The sequence below is a fragment of the Anabrus simplex genome, chromosome 7 (genome assembly GCF_040414725.1).
Source record: "Anabrus simplex isolate iqAnaSimp1 chromosome 7, ASM4041472v1, whole genome shotgun sequence".
NCBI lineage: Eukaryota > Metazoa > Arthropoda > Insecta > Orthoptera > Tettigoniidae > Anabrus > Anabrus simplex.
In genome coordinates, this window is record NC_090271.1 from 32,223,554 (window position 1) to 32,241,199 (window position 17,646).

At 40.7% G+C, this 17,646-nt stretch overlaps 1 protein-coding gene across 2 annotated transcripts in view; it reads right to left on the reverse strand.

Moving 5' to 3' along the window:
* LOC136876877 (uncharacterized) overlaps positions 1-17,646 on the reverse strand; it is a 186,576-nt gene that overhangs the window by 107,189 nt on the left and 61,741 nt on the right. The window contains exons 11-14 of one of the 2 annotated variants that reach the window (XM_067150634.2): positions 11,773-11,841; positions 10,031-10,096; positions 1,271-1,435; positions 1,117-1,176 (exon numbers count right to left, since the gene is read on the reverse strand). In XM_067150634.2, coding sequence (XP_067006735.2) covers positions 1,117-1,176; positions 1,271-1,435; positions 10,031-10,096; positions 11,773-11,841 — 360 coding nt within the window. Of the gene's footprint in view, positions 1-1,116; positions 1,189-1,270; positions 1,436-10,030; positions 10,097-11,772; positions 11,842-17,646 lie in introns of both variants that reach the window. The other variant, XM_067150633.2, reaches the window with a different exon arrangement.

Genomic DNA, 17,646 nt, shown 5'->3' on the forward strand with positions numbered 1-17,646 from the left:
CACCATGGGGCCCTTAGTTGAGTTCTGGCATTGCTTTTACTTCCTTGTGTGATGCCTATCATTTTCATCTATCCTACATCACCTCCCTTGATTAACTCTTGAACTTTTCCGACCCCGATGATATTAAGTTTGTGAATCGTAGGGAATTTTCCATTTTTACGCCCTTCGTGGCCCTTGGCTTTCTTTGGCCGATACATTCATTTTGCGAACTGTTGGATCCCTCCCATTTTCCCTCTGATTAATGTTAATAGCGGATGGTTGTAAAACAACAATCACCTCCACCACCACCCAGTCCTTGATTTGGAGGTGAAATTCTCTAGAAAGACATTTCTGTTGTCTTTACGATGATCAATCAGTCGTCATAGAAAACGTGGTGCCATGAACTATGACTCCTGTGGTGTCGGGAGTGAAATTTGTGCTGTACGCTAGACAAAAATATCATATTTCATCACCAAATTTCTGGATCTTCAGTTGAGTTGATCTTCAATGGTGTGAAGCATGCCCTATTGCAGTTTTTCGTTCGACAAAAGCTGGATAGTGTCATCTTAAAACTTCGGAAAATGATACAATTGCTCAAGCACCCTGTGGGTTAGGACGGTAGATTACATCCACGGTATCCCCTGTCTGTCGTAAGAAGTGACTGAAAGGGGCCCAAGGGGCTCTTAACTTAGGAGCGTGAATTGGCGATCACGGGGCCTTTAGCTGAGTCCTGGCATTGCTTCCTCTTACCTATGCCAGGCTTTCCATTTTCATCTATCATATCCGACCTTTCTTGGTCAACTCTTGTTCTTTTCCGACCCCGAAAGTATTAGATTTGCGAATCCTAGAGAGTCTTTCATTTTTACGCCCTTCGTAGCCCTTGCCTTTCTCTGGCAACTTTTGAAGTGTCTGATTCCTTAAGATTTTCCTCTGATTAATGTTAACAGAGGATGGTTTCCCAGTTGCACTTCCTCTTAAAACAATAATCACCACCATCTTTCACCAGCAGGGTTGCAATTTTGCCAAATTACTGAAATGCATAAACCGAGTAAAGGTATAAGTGACACAATCGCACTATTCATTACAGGGTCTGGCTCCAGGAGTTGAAAATCATACAGCTTATACAGAAAAACTTACCTCACTTCAAAGTTATGGCCGTGTGAAGGAGCATCTTTCCGTCTACGTTCACTGTCGGTCCTGTAAATAGATCTGTGTAAATGTTATTCCTTGAGTTACGAAATTATAGTATGCACTGTAATATTCAGAATCGCACTGTTGATTACGCACTTACGATTTTTGTGCTGTGAGTTGTGGTTCGTCAGTGCCTTCCTTTGGACCTTCATCAGGAGCCAGGTCGAAGTTCGTCTCACACTTGAGGGAGTTGATCACATTCCAGAACAGACTGTGTGATGCCAGCTTATGGCCCATCACACTGAACACGGGCTGGGGTTCACACCTGCAGTTTGACACACAATTATCTGATGGCAGGACAAATGCTAGGTTAACAGTAATAGACAACAAGTTGTTAATAATAATAATAATAATAATAATAATAATAATAATAATAATAATAATAATAATAATAATAATAATACAATCCTTGCCCATTCTTCTACGGGGTCAGGTATTTTTTTTAAATCGTATGGCCTCAGCTACCGTGTGCAGACATTTCAATTTGACGCCATCTGGCTGTCTGCTCGTCAATTTCGACGTTCCGTTTTACTCTAGGCCCACTAGATGGCAGACAGGGTAAACCGGATCTCTCTTGGGCGTTTTTTATGGCTGAGATTTAATGAATTTTGTCGGGTAAACACCAAATGTGTCACCAGAGATCCTTTACATGCCGACATCGTACGACATGGAGTATCGAATGGATTTTTTTCCGCCCTTCAAAAATCCGGCTACCTCGGCCGGGTTTGAACCCGCTATCTTGGGATCCGAAGGCCGACAGTCTACCACGGATCCACAGAGGCAGGTATGAAGTGAGATGAATCTTCGTAGTGAGTTCTTTATGATCGGATGCCCTTTCTGACGTCAGCCTCATTAGAGGAGTTAATGAGGTGAAATGAATGTGATATATGATAGTTTGAATAACATCAAGGGATCTGCTCAAGGTTTAACGTCCCCATCTGACGGACGAATCACCATCAACAGCGTCGTATGCCCTCACTCCATATGAGCACTGCGGAGAGGTTTGGAATTTATACCAGGTTTTTGGCACGCAATCCAGTGATTGGAAATTGTATAACACCACCTCCCCTACCCTGCCAGCCAACATTCTGTTGGGTTTTTCGACCAACGGGACTCAAACCGTCTAACCAGGCAAATTTAGGTAAGATCATTTGACATTTTACGGACATATTCTCAGAATAAATAATCAGAGATTGGCCAAAAGAATTCTGAATCTTGCCCTATCAACGAAAGTAAAAACCGATTGACTGCTCGAAGTTGGAAAAGATCTTCAGGAAATAGTTCAGAAAATTAGTCGACAATTCCCGCTTTACACACCATCCAAGCACAACCACCAACAAAACCTGGTCAGAAGATCGCAGGAAAAGCCACAAGCGAGAAGATGAAGAGATTTTGGGAGAAAAAGGCAACGATATTAGCTAAATAAGTTCAATCGCGTTCCTCAGTTGGGCATTACGAACAAAGGATAATAATAATAATAATAATAATAATAATAATAATAATAATAATAATAATAATAATAATAATAATAATAATAATAATTGTTATAACGGGGAATTCGCCTGGAAAGGTTTACTGAAGCAAGTGCATATCGGCAGATCAGAGAATGGTGTCAAGATTAACCGTCTTGCTTCCCCTGATGGCCCGATCATCTTACCTAGAAACAACAGGCAAATGTACTAAAGGAACAAGCTCAAAAATCTGGTCTCCAGATTTTCTTTGAGAAAACTACGTAAACGACAATTATCAAAACTGCCCCTCATCACCTAAGAACAGAATCATGGAGGATTGAAGGAGTGGAGAGTTTCAGGTACGTCGGTAGAATAGCACTCATGGTATCCCCTTCCTGTCGCAAGAGGCGATTAAAAGGGCCCCAGAGACTCTTAACTTGGGAGCATGGGTTGGGAACCATGGTACCCTTAACTGAGTCCTAGCATTGTTTCCAGTAACTTGTATCAGTTTCCTCACTTTCACTATCCTGTCCGACCTCCTGTGGTCAACTCTTGTTCTTTTCTGGTTTACAAGGCCTATGGAGTCTTTCATTTTCAAGCCGTTGTCTTTCTTTGGCCGATATGTTCATTTTTCGAAGTGTCGGATCCCTTCCATTGTTTCCCTCTGATTAGTGTTAATAGAGGATGATTGCCAAGTTATACTTCGTCTTAAAACAATAATCACCACCACCACCTGTTACCTCCCTGGTCGGAAGCACAACTGTGATGGTGTCACATTTCAAGTATGCAGGTTGCAGGCTAACACAACAAGAATGGTGTCCGAAGCAGGTACAGCAACGAGCTAGAATAACATAGAGGGGCTGTATGCCTGTCATCAGCGCTCCCTGCTTGAAGCAAGTTGATAAGGGGCAGCCATGTTAACGGTTGTCAAAACAAAGCGAATTGGCGCGAGAGCATATGTTGAGGTGACAGGGAGATCGTGGATGCCAATTTAATTCCCTACGTTTTAAGAAGTGAAAACATAGATTCTCGCTTTCAAGAATGCCAGCCGTAAGCTCAGCGTATGGTTGTTCTAATCGGAATAATAAAACCAAGGATATATCGTATTTTAAGTAAGTATTACTGAATTATAGCCGAGATTCCTTTTTGTAATTTCTGTTTGTAATTAAATCCATTTTATTGTTTACTTAGCGAAAGTACAGATAGCCACGGTAATTATTTGTCGAATTTTGTTTCAGATTTCGTTTAAAAACAAGGAATTAACGGAACAATGCGTTGTGAGGGCGAAAAGAGATAAATGGTATCCCACTCAATTCAGTTGCTTATGCTCTGTACATTTCCAGCCCTATTTAATTTTCATTCACATTTACAAATAAAGGAAATGGAGCGCCCAGCACCAAGAAAACGTAACCACAAAAAAACACTTATTTCGTTCAAACGTACACTAAATATGATAAATACAGCATTTTACTGCTATTTTTGAAATGTATACAGCCTTTACTGTAGATGTCTGTTGTCTTGGATTTAAAACTATGTCACACTTCATAATGGACAACTTTCAAGCTTACCTTTCAGCTAGTAATCCCAGTATGATATGGTAATGGGAGAAACATGATATCCCCCCTATATTATAATAAATAATTACACTAAACGATTATTGTGGTAAAGTATTCATGGGCCGCCTCTTTGGTGTACTGGTTAGCGTGAGCAGCTGCCACCCCTGGAAGCCCGGGTTCGATTCCCGGCTCCGCCACGAAATTTGAAAAGGTGCACGAGGGCTGGAACGGGATTCTATCAGCCTGGGGAGGTCAACAGAGTAGAAGTGGGTTCGACTCCCACCTCAGCCATCCTCGAAGTGATTTTCCGTGGTTTCCCACTTCTCATCCAGGCAAATGTCGGGATGGTACCTAACTTAAGGCCACGGCCGCTTCCTTCTCGTCCCCCACAAGGCCCCTGTTCAGCATAGCAGGTGCTGCCGTCCCTCACAGTTGTATCCCCCGACCCAATGTCTCACGCTCCAGAAAACTGTCTTTGAGGTGGTAGAGGTGGGATCCGTCGTTGAGTCCGTGGGAAAAACCAACCCGGGAGGGTAAACAGATTAAGAAAGGAACACAGTACTCATGAGGATGCAATAATTTTAGAAATATGTACAGAATGAGGTTGTAACCTATTGTAGGTCCCAATGATTTTAAAGCTTCCTGTCATAAATATTTATGTCCATCACTTTTATTCTAATTTACGCTTAACCACAACAGCCAAGCAGGGTAACGCTCTTTTTCTGATTTCGAGGCCTATTCGTATGTCACTGTGCGATGATTTCGAACTACCGGTACCCTACAATCAACTGATCGTGATGTTGGCCTCGTGCCGCAATATGATGAAGTGGCGGTATTCGCTTTAATGCTTCAAGCTATCGGCAACGGTCTTTAATTCTCCCCCAGTGATTCTAAAATGCGTATTTTATACACTTTTCGTCATTTAAAGGCCATGCCCCCTTGCTTGTGTGACAACAATAAACATGGCGGACTTTCGTTCTATTAGCTTCACCCAGGCAGCGCTTCCGCCTCTCTATGTTATTTATTCTAGCTCGTTGAGGTACAGGCAGCGAAAAATTACTTTCACTTCAGCCGGAGCTGCCGCGCGAGTGGACTGGGACGGCTTTGTTCCCGAGTTGCGGGGATAGAGTGCGCGGTCAGGCAGTGCAGTGAGCGTGGTTAGATGTTAGTGTACACGCCATTTTCGAGTGGAGTTTTTATTGAGCGCACATTATTAGTGTTGGATTCCTACCCTTGTTCAATGTCACTTGTGTTGGCTGTCAGAATGGCGACTATGGATATTTCTAGTTGAAATATTTATCCAAAATAATAAATCTTATGACAGAACAATTCGCAAATTTCTCCGTCGTTTCCGTGACTCTGTACTGCTTGATGTAGAAGGGGGAGTTAAATGAAAACGGAACACCCGCTACGTGACCATGGAATGGTTATATTCAAAGGTAATTCCCAAAAGCGTTAATACATTTATTCCACTGGGAGACGAGACGATCAATTCCAGTTTTGTAGAAAGAGGTAGGTCGCTGACGGATCCACAACCGCATCCACTCTTGCACTTCCTGGTCCGAATTAAGCCAACGTCCACGAATGTCTTTCTCCAGATCGCCAAAATATGAAAATCACAAGATGAAAGATCCGGGCTGTGTGGAATATGTTGAAGTGTTTCCCAAACAAACCGCTGAAGCGTAGCGTTCGCCAGATTGGAAGTATGGGGGCTAAGATTATCATGCAACAGAATGACTCCGTCCGACAGCATTCAAGGGTTTTTATGGCGTGTCGCAGTTTCTACATAGTGTCTACATAGCGCTGCGCGACCAGAAAAAGATCCACAATTCTCTGCTCTTCTTCATGTGCCTTCATTTCTACAGCTGGACGAACATACTAAACCAGTGCGCGCACCAACAAAGACATAACCCAACGACTGCATGCACCTGTGAGTTGTCACTAAATAGTTCTTCTACTACAGCGATGGCAGTATCGATACGTAACAACAGTGTTGCCATCTTTCACGCGGAATCTGTGCCATGGCGGGTGTTCGGTTTCATTTGATTGCGCCTTGTGCCAAGGCCAACAAATATAGAATATTAGTTGGGTTTATTTTCAAAACGAGGTAACAGCCATTGGAATATTCGATTCAAAAGCACTACTGCAACAAAACTATGTAAATCCATTTCCTGAGCTGCTCAAAAACTCTTTAAGTTCAGGGTTTATGAAATGGTTCCAGGACTTAGTAAGTCTCTAACATACTTTAGAGTGATTAATCGTATTGTTTCAAAACTTTGTAAGTCCAAAACATCTATTATTATTTCTTGCTACAGTGTCCTGAAAGAGGAATGATTCAGCAAGAAATACGAAGAAAGAACATATTTTAACACTGCTTCAGTACTTGAAGTGCTACTGGTTTTTTTTTTTTTCAGTTTTCATCTGTCGGCCAATCAATGGTCTACGGATGATCCCAAACATTTTGTATACAGCATTGTATAAGTTTATAATTTCCATGTTCCGTATTGCTGACAATATAGTTATTGTAGAAAAATAAAGTAATTCACCTAATCAATACAATATAAAATTTGCAAACGAGGGAATCCACTTAATCAGTCCACCTAATTAGGTGGATTACCTCATTGGTATACAATAATTACACCATTGTCTTCACCGGCGATACAATTTGTTCCTTCTTGACGAATTGGCGCTCAATATTACTTGAGACCCGATGGTGTGGTAAAAAGTAGAAGCCTGGGAAAGGAGAGAACAAGATAACTTCCATAACCAATAATGAAACAAGGGAAAATCTTAATGCAATAAATCCAGCTACAAAAAGTTTGGAGTCAAGGACCTTTGGTTGAAGCATTTTGACCTGAGTGGCGCAATATGTAAAAGTAGGTGTTATACAAAGAAGTGCTGTCTGAAGCAGATAAAATCCTCCTGAAATGGATGATGAATCAATGGAAGACACTATTCCTATTGTCGAAGCTGGGTTCTTCACATTTTAATGAATGTATTCCGAATACAGAAGAAAATATTTGTTGTTCATTGACTTTTTCTTACTTTTCTCGATGCTGTGCTACATGTTTACAAAATATTAATCATCTTTTTTACTTACATGCAGAATAAATGCTCCAAAAGGAAAAGCCTCTTAATTCAAAACAGCTAAACCGCTCCAAAACTGCATCGAAACTACGTACGTGCAAAATACGAAGAGCGTGCTATATTGTTTTACACTATATATTTTTTCTACCCAAATGAAGTACAATACACATCAGTTGTTACGTCCACCTTCTCAACTTAATCTCCTTGTAACTGTATGCACTTTTGCCATCGATGTGTCAGTCTCTCCAGACCTTCCTGAAACCATTCTTTCAGAGTGCTGCGTACCCATGCCTTGACAGCTGTGTCCCGTTCTGCAAAATCCTCAAAACGGCTATCACGCGGAGGTTTCTTCATGTTAGCGAACAAGTGATAATCACTTTGTGCCAAGTCGGGAGTGTATGGTGGGTGTGGCAGCACCCATTGCATCGACTGTTGTTTCGTTTGTGGCTCATGGTAATGGAGCCATGTCTTATCACCAGTCACAAGCCTAGCCATGAAGCCGGCTGGATCTCGATAATGGCGTTGTGGAAGTTCTCTGCACACGTCCACACGTCTCTGCTTTTCGTCTGCAGCAAAAGTCTAGGCACCCACATGGATGACATCTTTCCCGTGGCTGCCTCCATTTCCGTGAATGTGATGCATTTGTTTCCTTGGATAGCCTGTTCGACCCGGGCAATGTTGGCTGGTGTTGACACTGTCTCATTCCTTCCAGAACTGGTTCCCTTGTTGGCCGATGTGCGTCCTGTTTTCCAACTTTCCATCCAGTTGTAAACTCTTTTCCATGCCGGCGCATGTTCTGAACAGATTGCCATAAGGCGCTGATGAATTTCTGCAGTGGTCACGCCCTCATTCCATAGGAACCAAGTCGTATAGCGCTGTCCCTGACGGTTGATTTCCATGTTGTCTGTTCCTACGCTGACAGTGTTGTTGTGAAATGACTATGTCGAGTGCATTCGTTGGCCCCTGTGCGTGTGCTGCTACCAAACGGTGGAACAAGTCGCTAGTTACACGTCATCACGTTCAAAAGTGAAATGTGAACCATACCCGGATGTACAAAAAATAAAGTGTAAAACAATATAGTACGCCCCTTGTATATTTCTTTATATCCGATTTCCTATTTATGCAATCTTTCCAAGACCATATTAGCCCCAAAACTATCGTTATCCGATACCGTATAGCATCAAAGAATTGTCAATTTCGGCTGTGAGCTTGCATTCGGGGGATAGTAGGTTCGAATCCCACTATCGGCAGCCCTGAAAATGGTTTTCCGTAGTTTCCCATTTTCACACCAGGTAAATGCTGGGGCTGTACCTTAATTAAGGCCACGGCCGCTTCCCTCCAACTCCTAGGCCTTTCCTATCCCATCGTCGCCATAAGATCTATCTGTGTCGGTGCGACGTAAAGCCCCTAGCAAAAAAAAAAAAAAATTGTTAATTTTCCCAAAGAACAATTCAACACAATTTTCTGTGGTTGTACGAACATTTCTAAACTTTGACTTACACAGTCTTGGAATTGAACGAGTCAATTGAGGCCTTCTGTAACGTAAATTAACTCCCGCCCGAGCTGCTATAGCTTACCGGTGAGTCGATCAATGGACTGCGGGAAATGTGTTTTCCCGACGTCCCCTGCATAATATGCTAACTTTACGTAGATTGACGGATGCAGAGTGGCCACGGCAGGTCCATGGTCCGACAGCTCCGCACTCCGACCGGCCAACCAAGCAGAGGAGCGGTGGCCACGACTATACCGTGGCTCTGCGCCTCTGTATTCGGCAGAGGGAGAGGGGCTGGTCCCCACCGTCGACTGTCCTGAGAATGGTTTTCCGTGGTTTTCCGTTCTCCTGCACTAAGGGGAGTGCCGGGACAATTCCTAGTATAGGCCACGGACGCCTAAGCTCACACATTTACCACACATCTTCGTCACTACCACAAATCTCTTGGCCTCAGGGACGGCCTCACCCTCTGGGAGGCCCGCCTCCCCCTTGAGGGGAAGAATGAAAACATTTAACAGTAGTAATTTCCGTTGTAAAATTCAAAACTTGAATCAGCATTGTAATAGGCGTCTTCCCAAAATTAACACATCTTGTGTGCAATCGTGACTTACGATTTGCAACTTGGGATGTCGTGAAATAGCGATACTGCCTTACGGTGTCGAAGGCTAGATACTAAGGTTTTCGTCAACGAACCTTCTTTGAAATGTAGATGATCAAGATCTCAAGGAGAGACCACATCACCAACGAAGAAGTATTCTGCCACATCAAAAATCTTTCGTAGTCTTAACCCTCGGAAAAGGCAGGACAGCAGCCCGTTTTGGTCACATCTTCAGCCATTACAAGTCCAACCTGAATCAACTGCTCACAGACAACAAGATAGAATGATGATCCTGCACGGACCCTTCGAATCAGTTTGACATCCTATATGCAGAAACATGAAGTAGGAAAAAATACGCCATGATGGTAGGCAAACTTCTGTGAAGAGACGGTATCAAAAGAAGAAAAAGAAGAACAAGAGGTTGTTCTCTTGTATTTAAATCTACAAGACTTTCAAATTTCAAATGTCTGGGATTTATCGGTGTATTTTGATATTAACTTGGTGACGTATACTTTATTAGCGATCTTATATCAGCTAGACAAAATATTAGGTACGTCATACATATCACAACAATTAGCGATGTTTCTTCTTCCAGAGCATTTCACCTACTGCTAATGGTGAAGGAGACCATTAGTACTTACCACAAATATTATAATATTCTGCAGTGTGTACTAACCTCCAGTAAAACGTATAGAGATTCTGACCATATCTCTTGTGTCCATCCTCGTAAATGATGTCAAAACTAGAACATAAAATGCATTATTTTTATTTTTATTATTTGTTCATTTACTCTATATAATAACATACATAAATATTGTGTAACTCAATACAAGAAATACGGATTATATAATCAAGTGGCAAAAACAATTGCACGACACATGTCCCATTGTGGGGCGGTAGAATAACACACACGCTATCCATTGACTGTCGTAAGAGGCCACTAAAAGGGGCCATAGAGGCTCTCAGCTTGGGAGCGTCGTTGGCCACTACGGGGCCCCTAGCTAAGTCCTGACATTGCTTCCGCTTGCACCAGGCTCCTCTTTCATCTATACTGTCCGACCTCACTTGGTCTACTCTTTCTTTTCCGACCCCGATGGTATTAGAGCATTCGAGGCCTTGAGAGTCTTTTATTTTCTCGCCCTTCGGGACCCTTCTCTTCATCTGGCCGATATCAGTTTTGGAAGTGTCGGATCCCTTCCATTTTTTCCCTCTGATTAGTGTTAATAGAGGATGGAAGCCCTGTTGTACTTGCTCGAAGAACAACAGTCACCGCCACTTTTTCCAGTACAGTACCTGAGACGTTCTCTCTCTCTCTGACTTATAAATTTTGAATCAAGTATTTTCTGTTTAGTGATAGACACCGCACGGCATACAGGGCTTCCCGGTGGATGACTTTTGTTTAGTGTTTCAGCTTCAGACTGCTTGACCGACAATTTGACTCAGTCGATAGGTCGTTATCTCTTTTTCTGGCAAGTTTAATCCACTTTCCTGATTTTTTCCCCGTTCTAGTGACATCGTTTCTGTTAGTCTCTCTGACGCAGGTAAAGTTCCTAATTTTCTCTAGTGACAGTTGGAGTCCTGCTTTGGCCGCCTGTTTTCGGACACAGTTGACCTGGATTGCCAATATTTCCAGATATTCAGCGTCCAGGGCGGTGTCGTCTGCAAAGACCGGGCAAGTTGCTGCCAGCCCTTCCACCTTGTGATCAGGTAGATAACTATGGACACCCAAGCTGATCAGTTCCTTGTGCCATTTTCAAGTAAATTGTTCAAGAGGAGTTAGGAAAGTATGTCCTTGTCTGACCCCTATTTTGATCTCGAAGCTTTCCGAGAACACCTGTTTGTGAATATCATCATTATGCAACACGCTTCATTTCATTGGCAATTGTTGAACTTCATCTTAAACTCCCCCTGTGGCTGGAGGTGTAGAATAATATCCACGGTATTCCCTGCTTGTCGTAAGAGGCGAGGAAAAGGGGCCCCAGGGGCTTTTAACTTGGGAGGTTGGGTTGGCGACCGCGGGGCCCTACCTGAGTCCTGGCATTGCTTCTGATTTCTTGTCCAAGGCTCCTCACTTCATGTATCCTACCCGACCTCCAATGGTCAACAGTTGTTCTTCTCCGACCCCGAAGGTATTAGGTATCGAGGTCTAGGGAGTCTTTAATTTTCACGCCCTTCGTGGCCCTTGTATTTCTTTGGCCGATACCTTTATGTTTCCAAGTGTCGGGTACCTTCCTTTTTTTCTCTATGATTAGTGTTATGTAGAGGATGGTTGCCCAGTAGTTGTTCTTCCTCTTAAACTAACAATCACCACTTTTCATCTTAAAACTCATTGCGATTTGCCCGTGTTGTGAAGTCTACAATACCACTAACATTTACATTAAATGTTTCAATATTAGAAAAAAATGAATTGTCACTCACCTTTTGTTAGCGATGGTTTGCGAATTATAATCTTCGAGATCCAGGTCGATATCAGTTATGTATTCTGTTCTGAAAGAGAAGCAAAGCATACTGTAGGTGGTTTGTGATGGAAGTTGATTTGCGCTCGGAACAACACAGAAAAGGACATGTGGAAAAAGAACGCAAACAAAACAGAAAATAAAACTATACTGCCTTGTAGAATTACACTGACTTGTCTAAATTTCATTCCAGCATACTTTAAACTCGTCCTTGACGAGTTGGTTTTAGTTACTGGAGAATTGTAATACCACCCAGTGACTGCAGCAGAGACAGAACACGTCAGTCTAATGTTACTGCCGATAAGTTACTCTTACTAAAGTGTTTTCATTCTTCCCCTGAAGGGGGAGACGGGCCTCATAGACGGTGACGGCGTCTCTCAGGCCAGGAAATTTCAAAATCAAATCAAAATCTCTTTATTTGCAAATGAGGTGTCTACCTCGGTGGCAAATGGTACACTAAAATACATTATTGTCAAGCACTAAATTTTAAATTAACAGGAGACGAAGAAAATTTTTCTAGAATACAATATTATACAATTTACGCTAATAATGTTTTCTATTAAACACACACATCATCCTTAATAAATTTATATTGTTTACAAAATTCTACTTATAATATCTTACAAACATAGTCAACTCATATACAGTACGGTATGTGAAATTACTTCTAATAATACTATACAACTGGTATAAGATTAAAATTAACACTGAATTTATTTACATATTTATATTTTACCCATTTTGGAACCTAAGTAGCATAACGACCTGCTGCGTCTTAACCAGAGCCCCTTTTGCCACCACTTTTCAGAGTTCCTGAAGGGCCTTCACAGCTACCGTAGCGGTCCCAGGGCCCTCGAAGTCCCCACTGTACTTCACCCCTACAGGCAGTCCCCTACTTGGGCTGTCCAAACTCCTTAGACCAGGGGATGGAATTAATTTAATCACACACATTTATTATTTACAATATCCTGCACTGGTCGAATGCCCTCTAACATTTTATTATCTCTGTTGTTGTTTATTCTCTTCTTGAATATCTGTACAGATTTTGGAAAAGGATCAAACACTACCCCTGGTAAACTGTTCCACTCCTTCACACCCTTCCCAATGAAAGAAAATTTACCCCAATCGCTTCTGCTAAAATTCCTTCTAATTTTGTACTTGTGGTCAGTTCTACCAATATAATTATTTTCCAACCGAAGCCTCTCACGGATATCTCCCCATGCTTCTTCTCCTGTATAGGCTCTATATAATCCTATAAGTCTAGTTTTCTCCCTTCTCTTACTTAAAGTTTCCCACCCAAGTTCCTTTAACATTTCTGATACACTACTCTTTCTCCTGAAATCCCCTGTTACAAACCTTGCTGCTTTCCTCAGCACACCATCTAGTTCTTTTATTAGGTATTCTTGGTGAGGATCCCAAACACTGTTTGCATATTCCAATAATGGACGAACCATACTTAAGTAACTTTTTTCTTTTAATTCTTTGTTGCATCCTTTAAGTAGTCTCATTATGACATGTAACGATCTGTATGCTTTCCCAACAATGTCATCAACATGACCCTTCCAGTGCAAATTACTTTCAAATCTCACACCTAAGTATTTGCACTTGCCATCTTTTGGGATAACTACCTCATCCAACGTATATTCAAATTCAGTTTTAAAGCTCCTGTTTGTAAATGTTGTAACAGTTGATTTGCCTCCATTAATCTTCATATTATTTTCTTCAACCCATTCTTGGATATTGTCAAGGTCCCTTTGTAATTCTGAACAATCCTCAATGTTATTTATTTCCCTATAAACAATTATGTCATCTGCATACAATCTTATTTTCGATGTTATATTGTTCCCTAAATCATTTGCGTATATTAAGAAAAGTAACGGACCGATTATACTACCCTGTGCAATTCCCTTCCAGACTTTCTCTTCCTGTGATATATTATTTCCTACTTTGACTTTCTGAACCCTTGAATTTAGAAATCTTCTTATCCAACGTATAACCCTTACATCCAATCCTATTCCCTCCAATTTCTTTAATAATATTCCATGTTCCACTCTATCAAAGGCTTTGGAAAGATCTATGGCTATGCAATCTAACTGGCCTCCTGAATCTAACTGATCTGATATGTCCTGCTGAAATCCCACCAGTTGTGCCTCGCAAAAAACTTTCTTTCTAAATCCATACTGGCTCCTCATGAACCAATTTTTATCATCACATATCCCTCTGATGTACTTTGCTATTAAACTCTCCAGTATTTTACAAACTATACTGGTCAGGCTGATTGGTCTGTAGTTCTCTGGTTTCCTTTTATCACCCTTTCCTTTATAAATTGGTATTATTATAGATTCCTTCCATTCCTTTGGTAACACACTATTATTTATGACATAGTCAAAGAGAAATTTTAAATAAGGCACTATATACCACCCCATTGTCTTTAATACCTCCCCAGTAATTTGATCACTTCCTGCTGCTTTTCCTTGCTGAAGCAGTTGGATTTCTCTGAAAATATCTTCATTTGTGAATGAGAAGCTTCTTGTTTCCCTCTGTGTCTCTCCCTCTCTATCTTCTGTTACGGTTTCCAAGTCCTGACAATCTTCTACTGAAACTCGGAATTCCCTACTAAAGAGGTTTGCTTTCTCAGTATCTGCTAAATAGTGTTCACCCCCTTCTCCCACCATTGTAGGAATTTGGATTCCTTTTCCTTTTTGATTCCTAATATATGAATACAGCTTTTTCCATTTCCCTTTGTGGTCATTACCCTCTTGAAGAATGCCATTCATATAATTCTCTTTTGCTTCCTTTTTCACTCTATTCAGTTCCCTCATTAGCTGTTTTCTACTTTCTCTACTCTCCCTACCTTCTTTGATTTTCCTGTTTACTATTCTACATTTTCTTTTTAATTTTCTTATTTCCTTTGTATAATAAACAGGGTCTGAGGTCATTTTACCCTTCTTAACAGGTACAAATCTCTTCTCTCCTTCCCAAATGATTCCTTTAAATTTAGCCCAAAGTGTATCCACATTATTCCCTTCACTTATCCAACAAATGAATTGTGATTTAAGGTAAGTCCCAAATTCATCAACTTTAGTTTTTCTGTATAATTTCTTGTCTTTTGTGACCCTCTTATTAAGCATTTTTGGTACAAGTCCTACATCCATTATTACAGCCTTATGGTCACCTATTCCTTCAATTACCTCAGTTTTATCAACAATTTCCCATGGTTTAACCAAGAATACATCTAGCCAGTTATTGAGACGAGTTGGTTCTTGTACTACTTGTGTAAATCATCCCTCCCAAATTAACTTATTTGCCAGTTTCTGTTCATGGGCTTCACTTGCAGCTCCATTCCATTCAACTTCAGGCAAGTTTAGATCTCCCCCAATTATTACCGTATCATTATTGTTTTTATGAGTATAATCTATTATTTTCTCAAATATTTCCATGTCTCTTTCCTCTCTTCCAGGCCTATATGTTCCTATAATTTGTCGTTGTAATGGAGTTGTGTGGAGAAGGTGAGAGGGTTGGCGGCCGTGGCCTATACTGTAAACTGTCCCAACATTCGTCTTAGTGCAGGAGAATGGAAAAAGACGGAAAACTATTCTCACAACAGCCGACGGTGGGGAGCAGCCCCTCTTCGTCTTAACCCAGTGGGTGCGGGCGGTATAATAACTCCCATGGTATCTCCTGTCTGTTGTAAGAGGCGACTAAAAGACGCCCCAGGCGCTGTGAACTTGGAAGCGTGGGTTGGTGACCAAGGGGCCATTAGCTGAGTCTTGGCATTGCTTCCACTTACTTATGTCAGGCTCCTCACTTCATCTATCTTATCCGACCTCCCTTGGTCAACTCTTGTTCTTTTCCGACCCCGACGGTATTAGATCACTCGAGGCCTAGGAAGTCTTTCATTTTCACGCCCTTCGTGACCCTTGCCTTTCTTTGGCCGATACCTTCATTTTTCGAAGTATCGGATCCCTTCTTTCTCTTTCATCAGGATTAACAGTTATCCGCGGCTTCGCTCACGTGGATTTCGAAGTTTTTAAAAACTAATCGTTCCCCGGTACTGCACTAAGGAAATATCTGAAAATTCCTCAAATATTAAAAACTCACCGAAAAATTGAGTTTCATTTACCCCAGAAACTCTCTGTAAACCACCTTTGCGGTATTGCCCTTTGGAGCTAAGATGATCATGCGAAGTAGAAGTGTAAGGAACAGTCTTCTTTCAAGTAGAAAGACAAGAAACCTCATCCCCACCTAAGAGGATTTTCCGAAAACAAAAGATATGTTTCTTAATTTTTAAAGGAGACTCCAAATACAAATTTTCACATCTGTAACATGTTAAGTTTTTGACATATACTGTGGATATACCGGTACACATTTTAAAAATCTGCCCGCTTTTTCAAGTATTTTCACCCCCTTAAGTGGATTTTCCGATACCAAAAGAATACGCGTTTCTTTATTTTAAAGGAGATTCCAGAAAAACAATTTTCGAGTCTTAACATCTTCTGTTTTTGAGATATCAGCATCCTCATAAAAAATTAAACTTCTTCTTCTTCACTTCTTTCCACCCCTCTCCCCCTAAGTAGACTTTACGAAAAGAATAAATACGTGTTTCTTTATTTTTGAAGGAGATTCAAAATCCAACTTTCACGTCTAAAACATATCCTCATAAATAGAATTCAACTCCTTTACTTATTCCCTCCCACTCCCCATTAAGTCGATTATCCGAAAACCAAATAATACATGTTTCTTTATTTTTCAAGAAGATTCGAAAAACAAATTTTCACGTCTGGAACATCTTTAGTTTTTGAGATATACGGTACGTACCTTCATTCAAAGAATTCAACTCATTTTTAAATCATTCGCTCCCCTCCCCCTCCTTTAAGTGGATTTTCCGAAAACAAAAGAATACGTTTATATTTAATTTGAAAGAAGATTCCAAATACAGACTTTATTGCCTGTAACTTCTTTAGTTTTTGAGATATATGTATTGTCATAAAAAATGTAACTCCTTTCTCACATCCCAAGCACATTAAGTTGATTCCCCGCTCTCCCTATCACACAAAACAATGTGTGTTTATTTTTAAATCAAATTCTAAATACCAATTTTCACGTATGTAACCTTCAGTTTTTGAGATATATGTTTCGTCATAAGAATAATTGAACTCCTTTTTCACCCGCACACCCCAAGTTGATTTTCCCCAAAAATTGCCTGTTTCTTTATTTTTAAAGGAGATTACATGTACCAATTTTCACGTCTGTAACATCTTTAGTTTTTTAGATATAAGTATCCTCATACACATAATTCAACTAATTTTTCAAGTCTTCCACCCCCACCCCCATATCTGGATTTTCCGAAAACAAAAGAATACATGTTTCTTTATTTTTAAAGGAGTTTCCAAATATCAGTTTTCACATCTGCAACATCCGTAGTTTTTGAGATTATAAGTACCCTCATACAAAGAATTCAACTAATTTTTCAATTCCCTCAACCCACTTAAGTGGATTTTCCAAAAACAAAGAAATACGTATTTCTTTTTTAAAGGAGACTCCAGATACCAATTTTCACCTCTGTAACATCTTCAGTTTTTGAGATATCACTAACCGAATGAAAAGAATTCAATCCCCTTTTCAGTCCCTTTTACCCTTACCCCTTAAGAGGTTTTTCTGAAAAAAAATGTTTATTTTTGTAAAGAGTTTAAAAATACAGTTTTCGCGTCTGTAACCTGCTAAGTTTATGAGATGTTCTGTAGATATTCTAACTTTAAAAATTCACCCTCTTTTTCAGTTCCCCTTAAAGTGGATTTTCCGAAAATAAATTACCGTATCTACCTTTCCCTACTTT